The sequence below is a fragment of the Crotalus tigris genome, unplaced genomic scaffold, assembly GCF_016545835.1.
Source record: "Crotalus tigris isolate CLP2741 ecotype Arizona unplaced genomic scaffold, ASM1654583v1 scf7180000019465.582067, whole genome shotgun sequence".
NCBI lineage: Eukaryota > Metazoa > Chordata > Lepidosauria > Squamata > Viperidae > Crotalus > Crotalus tigris.
Window position 1 is genome coordinate 179,816 of NW_024097551.1, and position 12,954 is coordinate 192,769.

Consider the following 12,954-nt stretch of genomic DNA (forward strand, 5'->3'; position numbering starts at 1 on the left):
GGAGTGATATTTAAGCACACCAAGAAGAGACTTTTACTCTCCTTATATCCTTTTCATTGCTTTATTGATTTGATTTTTAAACAACTACTATCTTGTGATTCTTGTTACATAAACACTTTTAAAAATTGACTTGGGAAAATGATTATACTGAATTGGAAGAAACGGTAGAAGAACAGGCTGAACTGGAAGGCGGAGTTAAACATGTCATCAGTTGGGAGTCATTGCCTTGCCAAAAGAGATCCAAATCTAGCCCCATGAAATCTGTTGACCCTTATCTAGCACCAATCTAGCTTTGACCATTAGTTGACTAGATTGTTGTTTATAGGTAACAATAATAAACTCTTCTGTAGTTTGAAATTGACAAATGCCCCTGGTTATTTGTGCCTGACAGAAATTTGAGTACATCTTTACTTTTCCTTTTTATATTCTTTTATATTATATAGAACTAAAGTACTGATTAGTCCAGAAAACTTAAAGTATTATTAAAGATACAGGAATGCACGTATACACATACTTCTTACATATGAAGAGAAACATTTAGTTTGTAACTCATCAGGTTTGATTATTTGTACATCTGTTATTTCTTAATGGAGATTATATTTATATTAAGTTGCTGTACTCTGAACATATCCATTATAAAGAATCTTTTTTTTAAAGTATTTATACTCAAACAACCTTTTCCTTGTGGATAAGAGTCATTATAATTGAAATGCCCATGTACTCCTCCTGACAATTACTCTTTGGTATATTTATTAAGAAAACTTCCAACTTTATTATTATTATTAAAGCTGTGCAAACACTAACAGAAAACACACATACCTTTTTTTAGAACAAGCTCATAAAAATGGGAGGAAAAAAATCAATTCCACATTATAGATCAATGTAGTTTATAGGCAATGAATCTTACCTGAGGCCTGGGTGGCTACAGTACAGTCACTAAGCTGTGTTTTCAGAGGCACAATAATGGTACGGGAGGTGGAGCTTTCAGCCGCCCCTCTACTTGGCTCCAGCGCACCACCAGAGCTCCTGAGTGTGGAAAGTGCATCTGATGCATAAGGGCTATTCAGGGAAGAATCTGAATCAGGGGAATCATTAACAGTAACGTAGCTGATGACATTGGATCTCTGCTTCATGCCCAAGCTACGAGAAAATAATAACTTATTAGTTATCTTATTTATCTTAATATTACAATACTTAAAATGCATATCCAAACTATTCAGCAATCCAAATAAGATTAAAAAGAAACAATCAGTTGTGCAATGTAGTCAACGATCTGTTAACCAAAAAATGCTTCAAAGAACACAAGAATGTGAACTTTGTATCCAACTGCAACTCCTATATTATTCTTAATACAGAATTGTACTAAATACATTTGCATGCCATCACCTTTCCAAATGCTTTGAGTAGTATATATGAAATCTATCTTATTTCATTCCACAACTATCCTATAAGTTAGACTGACCTAACAAGGCCTGCAACTTTTTAAATGATGGAGAACAGTTTGGAGCTAGTTCAAAACTAATACTTCTAGCACAGATCATAAACTAAAGATATGAAAGATTATAGCTGGACAACTATGAAGAATTCCCTGTGCTTCAGAAAAGATGAACTTACCCAATAGCTCTGTATCATTGTATAAGATGAGATTTACATTACATTAACATGTACATACATATGAATAAAGGATATTATATTCCACCAATCTACTGTTCAGTCTAGATCAGAATTATCAGTGCTGACACCTTCAACTCTATTCATCAATCTAGGCCATAATTATCAGTGTGGCATCTTCAATCCTATTGATCAATCTAGACCAGAATTATCAACGCAAACACCTTTAATCCTATCTAAAGATGCCAGAGACTGAGCCTTGAATCTTGCACTTGAAAAATCATATACTCAACTATTGAACAATGGGCTCTTTTTCTTTTTAGTTTCATAACTCTTTCTCATTGTAATGCATTAATGAATTGAAAGAAGCTTAAAACCCTACTTTCCAGGTTTGTATTTGTTGTCTTCCTCTTCATCAGTGTCACTTCGGATGGTGATTACACTAACAGGAGGACTGGGGGTATCTGGAATAACAATGGGCTGATGCTGCTCTTGCACTGGAAGGAGAGCATTGGAGGAAGAAGATGTTGCACGCAGAGGACTGTTTCCAATTAGAGAGTAGACTTGAGATGGAATAGCCTCCAAAGTAGATGCAGGCCTATGGGAAAGGTAAGTGTCGTTATGAAAAATTTCACCACCAAAGGCATAAACAGAGCTTGTATATTTTGAATGGCTCCAAGCTTATTCCAGGTCAAATAATCACACACAATCCAGGAGAAAAGCATGTCATTTAGATGTTAAGATTCTCATATCAGTGCTTGTTCCAAACTCTGTAATCAAATGTTTAATCTCTACTTTTCCTCAGTAATTATATATATATATATATATATATATATATATATATATATATATATATATATATATATATATATATATATATATATATATATATTACTTAACAATACAGAAACACCTATAGGTGCTAAATTAAGGCTAGTGCACAAGAAAGTTTTTATAACTGTCTGTGTTAGAATATGCTTGAGCATTTAATCTGCTATAATCATAATGTTATTATACTAAAAATGTATGTATATGAAAAATACAGTCTACCGATACATATTCAGAGTCAGGACAAATAATTTACTTACTTTGTGGCACTGTGAGATGGGTGTTTGTTCTTCTTTGCTGGTACCACGTTACTTTGCTGCTGTCTTACAACATGAGCCACTCCAACATTCAAAGGTTGGGTTGTAGCCAGAGTCACATGATTGGTCAACAAAGATGGCTGCTGCATGATAGTACTATACTGATTTCCATGTGAATGAGCACTTCTAAAGGCAAGAAAATAACACAGAGATTCTTAATATTAGTTATGTATTCCAGAAGACAGAGCCTGTTTGTTATAATGGTTAAAGCATTAGGCTAGAAACTGGAAAACTGCGAGTTTTAGTCCCACCTTAGGCACAAAGCAAATTGAGTGACTTTGGGCCAGTCATTCTCTCTCAGACCTAGAATTCTAAAAAACGTTGCACTGCAGAGACTTGCCCAGGTAGGCACCAGGAGTTAATACTGACTTGAAAGCACACCTATTCACACATACACATATACTTCAGAAGATAAGAACTCTTAGAGTGCAATATCCAATCAGAATTTTGAAATGGGATGGATCTATGTTTATTTTATCTAAATTGCAGTAGATTTTGCTCTCTGCCTCTTTGAACAGAAAATATATGACTGTACTACAGTATTCTTTCCTTGCTGTTAAAATTTTAAACACTAACTGTACATTATTTTCCAGAAAAAAATGTAATTTAACATTTGATAGCATATCTTGAGAATGCCCAACAGATCTCTTTCCACCTTTTGTGAGCATTTACAGAAATTATCTCTAGCCACACATTCTTGACAATTCAATCATATTTCTATATTCATATCTTTCTCTCATTCTCCTCTTTTCCCAAAGGGACATAAAAAGTACATACTAATCAAAGAGAAAAGATTTTTTTTTAGTTTATTACTACACATCTGAACATCTATTCTAAAAAATATAATCTGAAAACACTGCATCATTTCTATTCTTTTCTATATTATGTACTACTCATATTTCTGCTTTGTTGAAGACTCACCTCCAATCAGCCAACTGCTGGTTACTTCCAATTGATTCAGGAATCACAGCTGTAGGCTGGACAGAATTGTGCAATGCAACCCCTGGAAGTTGTTGCCAGGTAGAAGGCAAAAGTATCTGTTGGGTCCCTCCAGGCCAAGCCTGCTGCAAAACAACAAAAAGAAAAACAAAGATTTACTAAGATTAGCTGTTAAAAAAAAACTAAAAAAAAAGTTGTTTAAAGTAAAAGAAATGAGATATTGTTAACTTGCAGAGATAAAGACATGAAACTGAATTTTTGCAAATAATTTTACAAATGGAAATGAAAAAAATACAAATAAAAATGTTTCCTCTCACTCTGTTCATTGTATATCTCACTAGACCAACTGTATAAGAGATTTATACAGTGTTTCAGAAAATATATTTAGCATTTAAACAGCTAGGCAGAAAAGACTGGGGTGGCTTTGAAGATAATAATTCCTCAAATATAGAATGGGAGATTGAGACTTTAGGAAAAGCAGCAAAATTTTAGGATACATTTTGGAGATAATGCATTTGTCTTTAAAAGCTAATTCTCATACAAACATGTCCATGTGAAACTAGCCCTTTGTAAGAATATGGATATACCTTTCTCACTAACTCAATATAGTAATTGCAGATAGCTGCCTACAATAGCTGCTGAATACACGTTTTGGTAACTACTTCTGCATGTTCACTACTAGAAAATTGGTTGGTTCAGAACTGAAGTAGAAGGCAATATAATTTTAAAATGAAAGGTTGTGTTCAAATGTTTGGAGAGCAACTTTTTCATTATTTCGAAGTTCCAAAAATTGAAAGTAATTTAATCTAGATTTTATGTGGTTCTTCCACATGGAATCAGGAGTAACTGGTAATGTTTTCTTCCCTTTCAAAAACAAATACTTTAGGAAAATTACAAGCTTTATATATAGTCAAATTTGCATAAATCAGATGAAATCCACAAATTTAGGATCACTGACCTTGAAAAAGATGGTTACTGTTGAGCCATTAAGATAAGAAGAACTAAATTGCTGGCCTATCTGCAATCTTAAATATTTTAAGTACACATTATATAACTGTAAAGACTCTGAATGATAAAGAAAGTACCATAACAATTTCTCACTGGGCAGGAGCTCAAACTTGTGTAACCAAATAGCTCTTCCTGCTTTGGCAGATTAAGCACATTCTTTTTGTAACTATTATTAAGCAAAGTATTTATTTTTTGTAACTCTACAGGAGTAAAGTTGGAGAATATAGATAACTCTTCCTCTCCAGGGCATGAAGTATGTCCCAGCACATCAGTTTTTAACAAAAGAAGGACTTCCTCCACTGTTGCTTTATGTATACGATATAACTTCTATGGATGATCAAACACTTCTTGTATTTGGTTTCAGATCCTTCCATAGTTATAAAAAAATCGGTTTATAGTGTGAATTGCTTACAATGGATTTATTAATCCATCCAAGAAGAATGTTTTCTCTTTGCAAAAACCTATCTATAAGAAAAAGTTCTGCAATAAAATACTTCCAGAATCCAATTCTTATAATCACATCCCACACAGTTCAAACTGCAATACAGTTTGAAAACATTATACATGAAATTTTAAATGACATATTTCTGCAAGTAACAAATTCTCTTATTCCAAACACTGGTTCCAAACAAGCCGCTTTCAAGCAGAGAACTGCTAACCCCTCTGCCAACATAAGCGGAATAATAAAAAAAAAGAGAATAATGTTAAGTCACACCATGCCTCTTTCCAAAAGCCAACACCTGCACAAGACAAAGCAGAGAGTTTAATACAGTGCGAGATCTAATGTCCCCACCAGAAGGCAGAAATCGGGCTTTCCAAGCGACGAACTGTTTTGACAGAGGAGGGACAAAAATATGCAAAGCTTAGCAAATGGCTAACGTAAACTTAGATGAAGCGGCGAAAGGGAGAAGTGTTGAAAGCACTAAAGGTGAGCATTTCAGGCAAAAGCCTTGAAGCCAAAATCCATGGAGAGAAAGGTAGGATTCAGATAAGATTAAGTGGATTTAATCTAGAAGATACGTTTTGTATCATCGTATCACAGAAGCACAGCAATTAGTATTCCAAGCAGAAGTGCAAAAAAACATTTCAAGCTCAAAACATTTCAATCGTGTTTCAGGTTCAAACACAATACTTCCACTTTTCAGTGTTCCCACACTGTTCTGACCATTCCATAAATATCTGAGTTCAAAACAGCTCAGTTCCAAGCTAAAAAAATGATTCCAGACTGGTCGAAACAAAGTTGGAGCATTTTTACTAAGGTTGTTGCGTTTCATTTGAACCCCAAACAATTGTTTCAAGCTGGAAATGTTTCAGTTCTGAATGTTTTTCAGATTTTAATTCCACATATGTCATCTAGAGATTTATTAAAATCCAGTTTTTAATCCTTAAAAGCTGCAAATTGTTTGAAAAGAAAGGCTATGTCTTGAGAAATCTCAAAAGGTAAGAGGGGATACAAGTAGAAAAGAAGTTCAAATGGCCTGTGTCTTCCATAGTTGTTTTCCCTTTCCTATGAGACAATAGGTCTTAATCTGTATTTACACTAGTTTCAGATTTTAATTTTCCATTCCAATGAATTTTGAGCACAGAGGATATGGCATTCTGATCTCAGTCTCCTAGCAGTAGATCCAAAGAGAGACAGTTTACCCTATTGGTTGAAAAATCCAAAATAGTTTTCTGATAATAAATAATCAAAGATTTAAGTTCTATTAGATGTATTCCAAATGTTTCAATTATGAAATTATATTGAAGAATGCAAGTCAGAATGGAAAACTACAAAATCTGTAGTGATCTTTTCAACACATGCAGTTATAATTGGCTTTTTAAAAAATCTATCTTGTCTACCCATGTGGCATTCCTTGGAATAACAGTAGCAATGTCAGAGGGAGCAATTACTCATCTTGGTGAGACTAAAGCCAACAATGCTCCTTTTCTCTCCATTGGAAGAGAAAGATGCTCACGAATTATCACTTTAAAGTAACAGAAGACAATGAGTATGCAACAAATAGAAGTGTGCTTGGCAAGACACGTGAGGACATCACCATTTCAAGTGCACTGCAATGTTTCCATGTTTTTCACTGATCTGATTCTGGGGTTTCTAATTGATTGTTTTATGGGATCTATAAAACATGAATTCCAATCAGAGAAATCCAGAATGAGAAAGAAAAATTTGGGAAGTGTGCACAGTGTTTTTTTTAACCTACAGAATTAAAGAACTACTCTATGATATAGCTTAGACAGAAAGAGCTCACCTTTAATCTCAACCAAGAAATGTAAAAAGAACTAAAAGGACGGATGGGTTGCAGCATCTATTTAAGGACGATGCACACTGGTCAGGGGTAATGAAAGGCCAGAGAGATTTGGGTTGCTAACTGTTTGATATAAGTTAATAAATCTGGGTTGTTAAAGCCATAAATCAATAAAGGATTTAATGATATTAGAGATTTTCTGTGCTTAACAAATCTGTATGTGCAAAGAAACTAAAAACAAAAAACCTAAATTTGTCAAGAAATGGCTACCCAGGTATTAATGACTGAATCAATCTAAGGACCATTACTATTGTTTTCAAATCAGCAAAATAAAAAGAGATAAAGAGTATAGAAAAAAAGAAGTACATTACTGCTCTTTCCAAACTAGGAGAAGAGCTTGATCAGCAATCTAACTAGTAAAGAACAACAGTCAATGAATCTGGATTCTTTACAGAGCAACACTAAACATCAGAGTCAGACAGTGCTTCAGCAATGTTGGGGAGGAAAAACAACAAGACATTAAGATGTAGCAAGAACACAGCCACAAGATGGCACATGCTTCCATGCCCTCTGCAAGTCTAAGTTAAAACAAAAACTCCGTTAGTGAACACAATCAAGGGAGGCAATTACCAGTACTGCAGCCGTCTGTTCTACTAGCGCTGGCCGGCCGGCTGCGCAGTTCAGAGTAAAGGGTACCGCATACTGCGGCGTGATGGTGGCTACTTGAGGATGAAGAGTTGCTACCATTAGTGGTGTACAGCTTCCCTGAAATGTAGATTAGGCAGTGAGTGAAACAAATGTACTAAGGTAACAGGGCCAGAAAGGCTTCCCCCATGGATACAAAGGGCGCTTTTGAGTGACTTGCAGAATTCATAGGTATCCACTGAAAATCAATATGCTTTTCTGCCAACTTGTATGCACTGATAACAAGTATTTCTTCATATCCAAGAACAAGCCTTTTGTGTTTATTGCACTTAAAACAAAAATTAATCATGGTTGGTATAAAACACAGTGCAGGGAAGGCTTGGAAACAGAAATAATTCCTAAAATGGCTTACCAAAAGCATTCAATTGTTAAACCAGCATTTTGTGTTTGATATAAAAATTCCTATTGATTTTCTCTTAAAAATAGAGCAATTCAATTGCTCTGTCGGTATAATTATATTTCACCACAAAAATCTTAAAACCTAGAAAAGAAGAAAAATTGTGTTGTATTCATATTGAATACAAATGGGATTTGTATTATGCTAGCCTAAGGATAAATTGCTGTCTTTAACTTATTCATGCCTGACCTAAACGAAGTTTACAATAACGTAACCAAAGCTGCATTGCAAAGATAATACAATTAAGTTAACAAGTAATGTATGTAACTTATTTCAAACCTTCTGTTCTGGAACAAACATCCCATTTTAACAATGAACATATAATAAAAAAAAGGCTTCTGAGAGCAGAAACTCCTTTGTTTTTTATAGCAGAACAGAAAACTGATATTATTAAAGTAGTAAGTCTAAATCTTTGCTATTATGTGTAACCTGTCATTTTCTCAGTATCAAGAAACAGAATAAATGCAATAAGCACTCATAAAGTGAATGGTAAAATTGATGGGAAAGAATAATTTAATTCAACCAATAGTGATAAATAAGATCTTTTTCACGTTCTACTATATTAATTGTAATTTTAGGGCAAGCTATTAAAATCAATTAAAATTTAACTTTTTCCAGAATAACAGTTGCTAATATATTCAATTTTAGGCACAATGGTAGATCTATACCTGTAAATGAAAGTTGCCTAAAATTTTGGTCTTGGACAATAAGTCTATTTGCAAAGGCCAAACCTTTAAAGCAAAGAAATAATTAGACAAAGAAATATTTTATTATCTTTTTCTCAATATACTAATAATTTTTAAAAGACTTAGGAATTTCTGGTTCTCAGTTTCAATTGAGAATACACCACATATATTATCCAAATATATCCGTGACACCTTGTTTTACTTGCTTTTACCTGTGTAAGAACTCCAGACTGGATCTGCAGTGGCTGAGCTGCTGGCGCTTGTGGCACAATTGGAACAGCATTGTCCATCCTTACAGGGAACCCAGAGTGCTTTGTGGTTGCCTGAAGACCAGCTGGATGGAATAAGATCGCAAATAACTACCTAAATATGTTTCAGAGCTTACTTTCCAAAGATGATGCATAAAAAAGATGCAGGTTATGGTCATAATTATCAGTACTGAGAAAGGTTCAACCACCCCAAAAGCTAGTAATCCATGACAACCCATACTATGTTCTCCAGGCACCCAGTATGCCACAGGGTCAAAAAAGCTGGGGATACTGTTTGTGAGACAGTTATGAAACAGTCAACAAAATACTTTTTGAAATAGCCATTAAGTGAACTACGCGGCTTCCTTCTATTATGAAATGTGTATCATACCTATCATAACATACTTAGGTATGATATACATACATACAACCCGAAATCAACTTGGGTTGCCTGGATATTTCTTTCCACATAGATTTGTTTTTATTTCAAAATGTAAGAAAATGTAGGTTTTAATGCATAAAGAGACAGCACTTTTTTCTATCTTTTTTAAAACCTTATTAAAATTATAGTTTCATGGCTATTCATAAATAGTATGTCAGGATAAAAACCACACTTACTTGGAAAGGCAGGAGGACATACAATGAATGTTTGCTGAAATGGGTCTGTTTGAGTGCAAATTTGGGTTGTTCCAGGCTGTAAGGAAACACTCTGTTGAGCCACACCAGCAACTGGTGCTGCAGAGGATGGATAGAGAGCAGACTGATAATTCAACAGTGAAACATCTGAATTTGCTAGAGAAAGAGTAGCTGCTGCTGTAGAATTGGAAGCCAAAACACTAGCCTGAAAAACAAGACAAACTATCATTAGAACTAGAAACTAATATTCTAACATATATATTAAATGACTAAAAACAAGATGAAAAGCATCTGCAGATTCCCTCATCCTGAAGGGGATCTAGAACTCATGGCACTCATGATAGATTTTTGGAGCAAATGCTATGGCCTACCAAATACTGGGCTGATTTCAAATGAAATTCACTGAAGCTACTGTACTAAAAACAAGTCAATTACTAGGAAGAATCATTCCAGAAAATGATAAAAAGTTTATTTTGATTTTTTCATCAAAAGAAACAAAGAGGAACTGATTACCTGATGATGCACAGTACTCAGCTGGTTGTTGAAACTCATGGTGAGGTTTGTGCTTGTATTTGGTGCAACATGTGTCGTGAATGGGCTTTTTATTTGATTAACAGTGTCATACATATTAACTCTTCGTTTACAAATTTCCATGTTCTGAAAACAGGATTTTACACTGAAAGAGAATATGAAGCAATTTAGCTACCACCATACAGACTATGTCTGATTATTAAAAATAAATTGCCTGTGAATTAATAGTTATCAAAACCTTTTAAGTTGCTTGGGCTCTTTCTGAAATCTAATTTGATACATGCCATATAACTATAACTGCTACTCTTCTCCATCACAATCCACAGTACACACAAAATGAAATATTCCCTATTCCAAAATATACTCATATAGCAAAATATTTCTAGCAAATTATATATTACTACCAGGTTTCTCTCTTTTGTATTAGCGACATAAAACTTACCTATCTATGAGAAATCAATAGATGGCAGTGGAAAGCCAAAATTTAAAAAGGAAATAACTTGCTCAACTATTATAACAAGATTTCTAGAAGTCTCTGAATAACATCATAGTAAAACTACTGTTTAGGAAACACTTTATAAAGTTATCCAAAGATAACTTTGTTACTTGTCCAAAAACATGAAGAAGCAGGTTACAAATTTGAATGAACTAATGTTATCATTTATCTGGGCCACAGACTCACTGGTTGCTATGTGGAAAATCCAGTAGATGATTCATTGTCACAAATGGATGGTTCAAAGTCTTCAGCGGAGTAATTCTCTTATCTGCATCAATTGTCAACATTTTCTTCAACAAATCTATATATTCTCTTCGGTCAGCCTTCTCTGCCAACATATCTGTTCCCTCCAAATCTGTAGACATATTTACCTTGTGGAAAAGTTTTTAAAATTGTTTACATTTTTGTTCAACTTATACACTTTAAAGCAGGAAAAATAGAGGATACATGAATCTTTTAAATTCCTGAAGAATGTAGTTCTAATTTATTCTCATTTCTCTTGGTTTGCTTCTAACAAATATTTAACTTAAAGAGAAAAATTACCTTTTCATTTAAAGGGTATGTTTAAGACAGATCTACCAGATATTAAGTGGTTTTCTTAAAAACGTTTACTTATAATTGTTAAATTACTGAGAATTATCCTCAGGTATACTAGGGATACCAGTTGAATAGCTCCATGGGGGATAATAGAACGGGAACATAATTAGCTTCTATGTAAAACAACTGTAAATTAGTAGTTCCTTGGATTATAATACCTGTACTTTTTCAAAGGCAATATTATTTTTTATTGGTAGCTTACTTGTGCCATGTCGTCCAAACAATTAAAAATATATTTCCGAGCTTCCTTTGATTTTATTCCTGTCTCCAACTCATGTTCTTCTGGAGTCTGTCAAATAAAATGGAAGTTACAAGGAATTATATCAAGATTTAATATGTTGGTACAATGAAACCAAAAGTAGGTCAGCCTGCAATACTGCAGGTTTCAGAGAATTTCTGAAGAGCTGAGATCTAAAACAGTGCTTTAAATCAGAAAAATAGCTTTATAATCAGGGCAGAAATAACTAGTAAATACAATGTGTGTTTATAGAAAATGGACAAACACATTGGAATTTGACAATTTTTTTCCAAGACCAATTTAGATTGCCTTAAATCTTACAGAAACTATTTTATTGATAATTTTTTCATCGCATTTACAAACATGTTTTCTATAGACATGTCTGTTGTAAATTTCCTAAAAACAAGTCCAATTTAAAACACTCTTCTGCATCAACTATGCACAACAGTAATTAAAATATTTTTTTTTATTTATTGGACTTATTTTACTGGACAAATCTACTGTAGAAGTATTTTCTTAGAGACAGTTACAGAATCTCACTGTGGCAAGGTAGGGGAAAACCTAGCCTATCTTTTGTTTTCAGCCTCTGTTATCACTCACCATTTTTACACCAATGGTTTCCTGTTTTTACTACATAAAGCATTCAATTTTGGAGGCATACTTTATAGCTAATGGCCAGATTTATATTCACATAATTTGTTGGACAAACTACAGTAGCTCACATTTATGACTAATCCACTAACCATAAGGATAGGTTTCTACATAATCCTAAGTCAAAATCAAATCACGTTATAGTATACTATATGCACAGTCAGTCACTATTTAGGTTTCCTTTACTTAATGGGTTTGCAGTTATACACTCCACCCGGTTATTAGCAAATTAATAAATATTCTACTCCTGATGTTCAGATGCTGATGTTTCCCTGGACAAAATGCTACTAAATGCAATATTGATTACTACTAGTTTACTTACTAGTTTACATTTATTGCTTTTAATTTAGTAACTTAATTACTAGTTTTAAAATAGAAATAAAACAATGAAAACCAAATAATTAGCTCAGATATATCTTAAAAGTAAGTGGTTTTATCAGAAAACAAGACTTCTAAAGAAAAAAAGAAAAGAAAAAGAAAAAAACCTTTAGTCTCCACAAAGGGTATCCCAAGTTTGGATCTCTGTTAAAAAACCTGCTTGTTTTCGTTCCCGCACTCAAAAGATACTCTGCTGGTAGTCCTTGTGTTTGTGAAATGTAACGAATCTGCAACAGAAAAATAATATTGATGTCAAGAAAGAACTATTAACGTTAACATATAATAATAGTAATTTTATTTTTATATCATTATTCCATACAAAGGAGTACAAAGTGGTATATAGAAGAATAAAAGCAAGCACAAAATGTTACAAAAGAAGTTGTTTAGTCCTAGGCAGCTAGTATTCTAAAAACGCTTTTTCTGGGAAAGTTTTACTCTCCTC

At 33.6% G+C, this 12,954-nt stretch overlaps 1 protein-coding gene across 5 annotated transcripts in view; it reads right to left on the bottom strand.

Moving 5' to 3' along the window:
- HIPK1 (homeodomain interacting protein kinase 1) overlaps positions 1–12,954 on the bottom strand; it is a 48,282-nt gene that overhangs the window by 8,561 nt on the left and 26,767 nt on the right. For 3 of the 5 annotated variants that reach the window (XM_039362452.1, XM_039362450.1, XM_039362451.1), the window contains exons 4-14: positions 12,620–12,739; positions 11,448–11,534; positions 10,835–11,019; positions 10,135–10,297; positions 9,604–9,826; positions 8,950–9,071; positions 7,580–7,714; positions 3,678–3,820; positions 2,700–2,882; positions 1,994–2,209; positions 908–1,140 (exon numbers count right to left, since the gene is read on the bottom strand). In XM_039362452.1, coding sequence (XP_039218386.1) covers positions 908–1,140; positions 1,994–2,209; positions 2,700–2,882; positions 3,678–3,820; positions 7,580–7,714; positions 8,950–9,071; positions 9,604–9,826; positions 10,135–10,297; positions 10,835–11,019; positions 11,448–11,534; positions 12,620–12,739 — 1,810 coding nt within the window. The remainder of the gene's footprint in view (positions 1–907; positions 1,141–1,993; positions 2,210–2,699; positions 2,883–3,677; positions 3,821–7,579; positions 7,715–8,949; positions 9,072–9,603; positions 9,827–10,134; positions 10,298–10,834; positions 11,020–11,447; positions 11,535–12,619; positions 12,740–12,954) is intronic. The other 2 variants (XM_039362453.1, XM_039362454.1) reach the window with 2 other exon arrangements.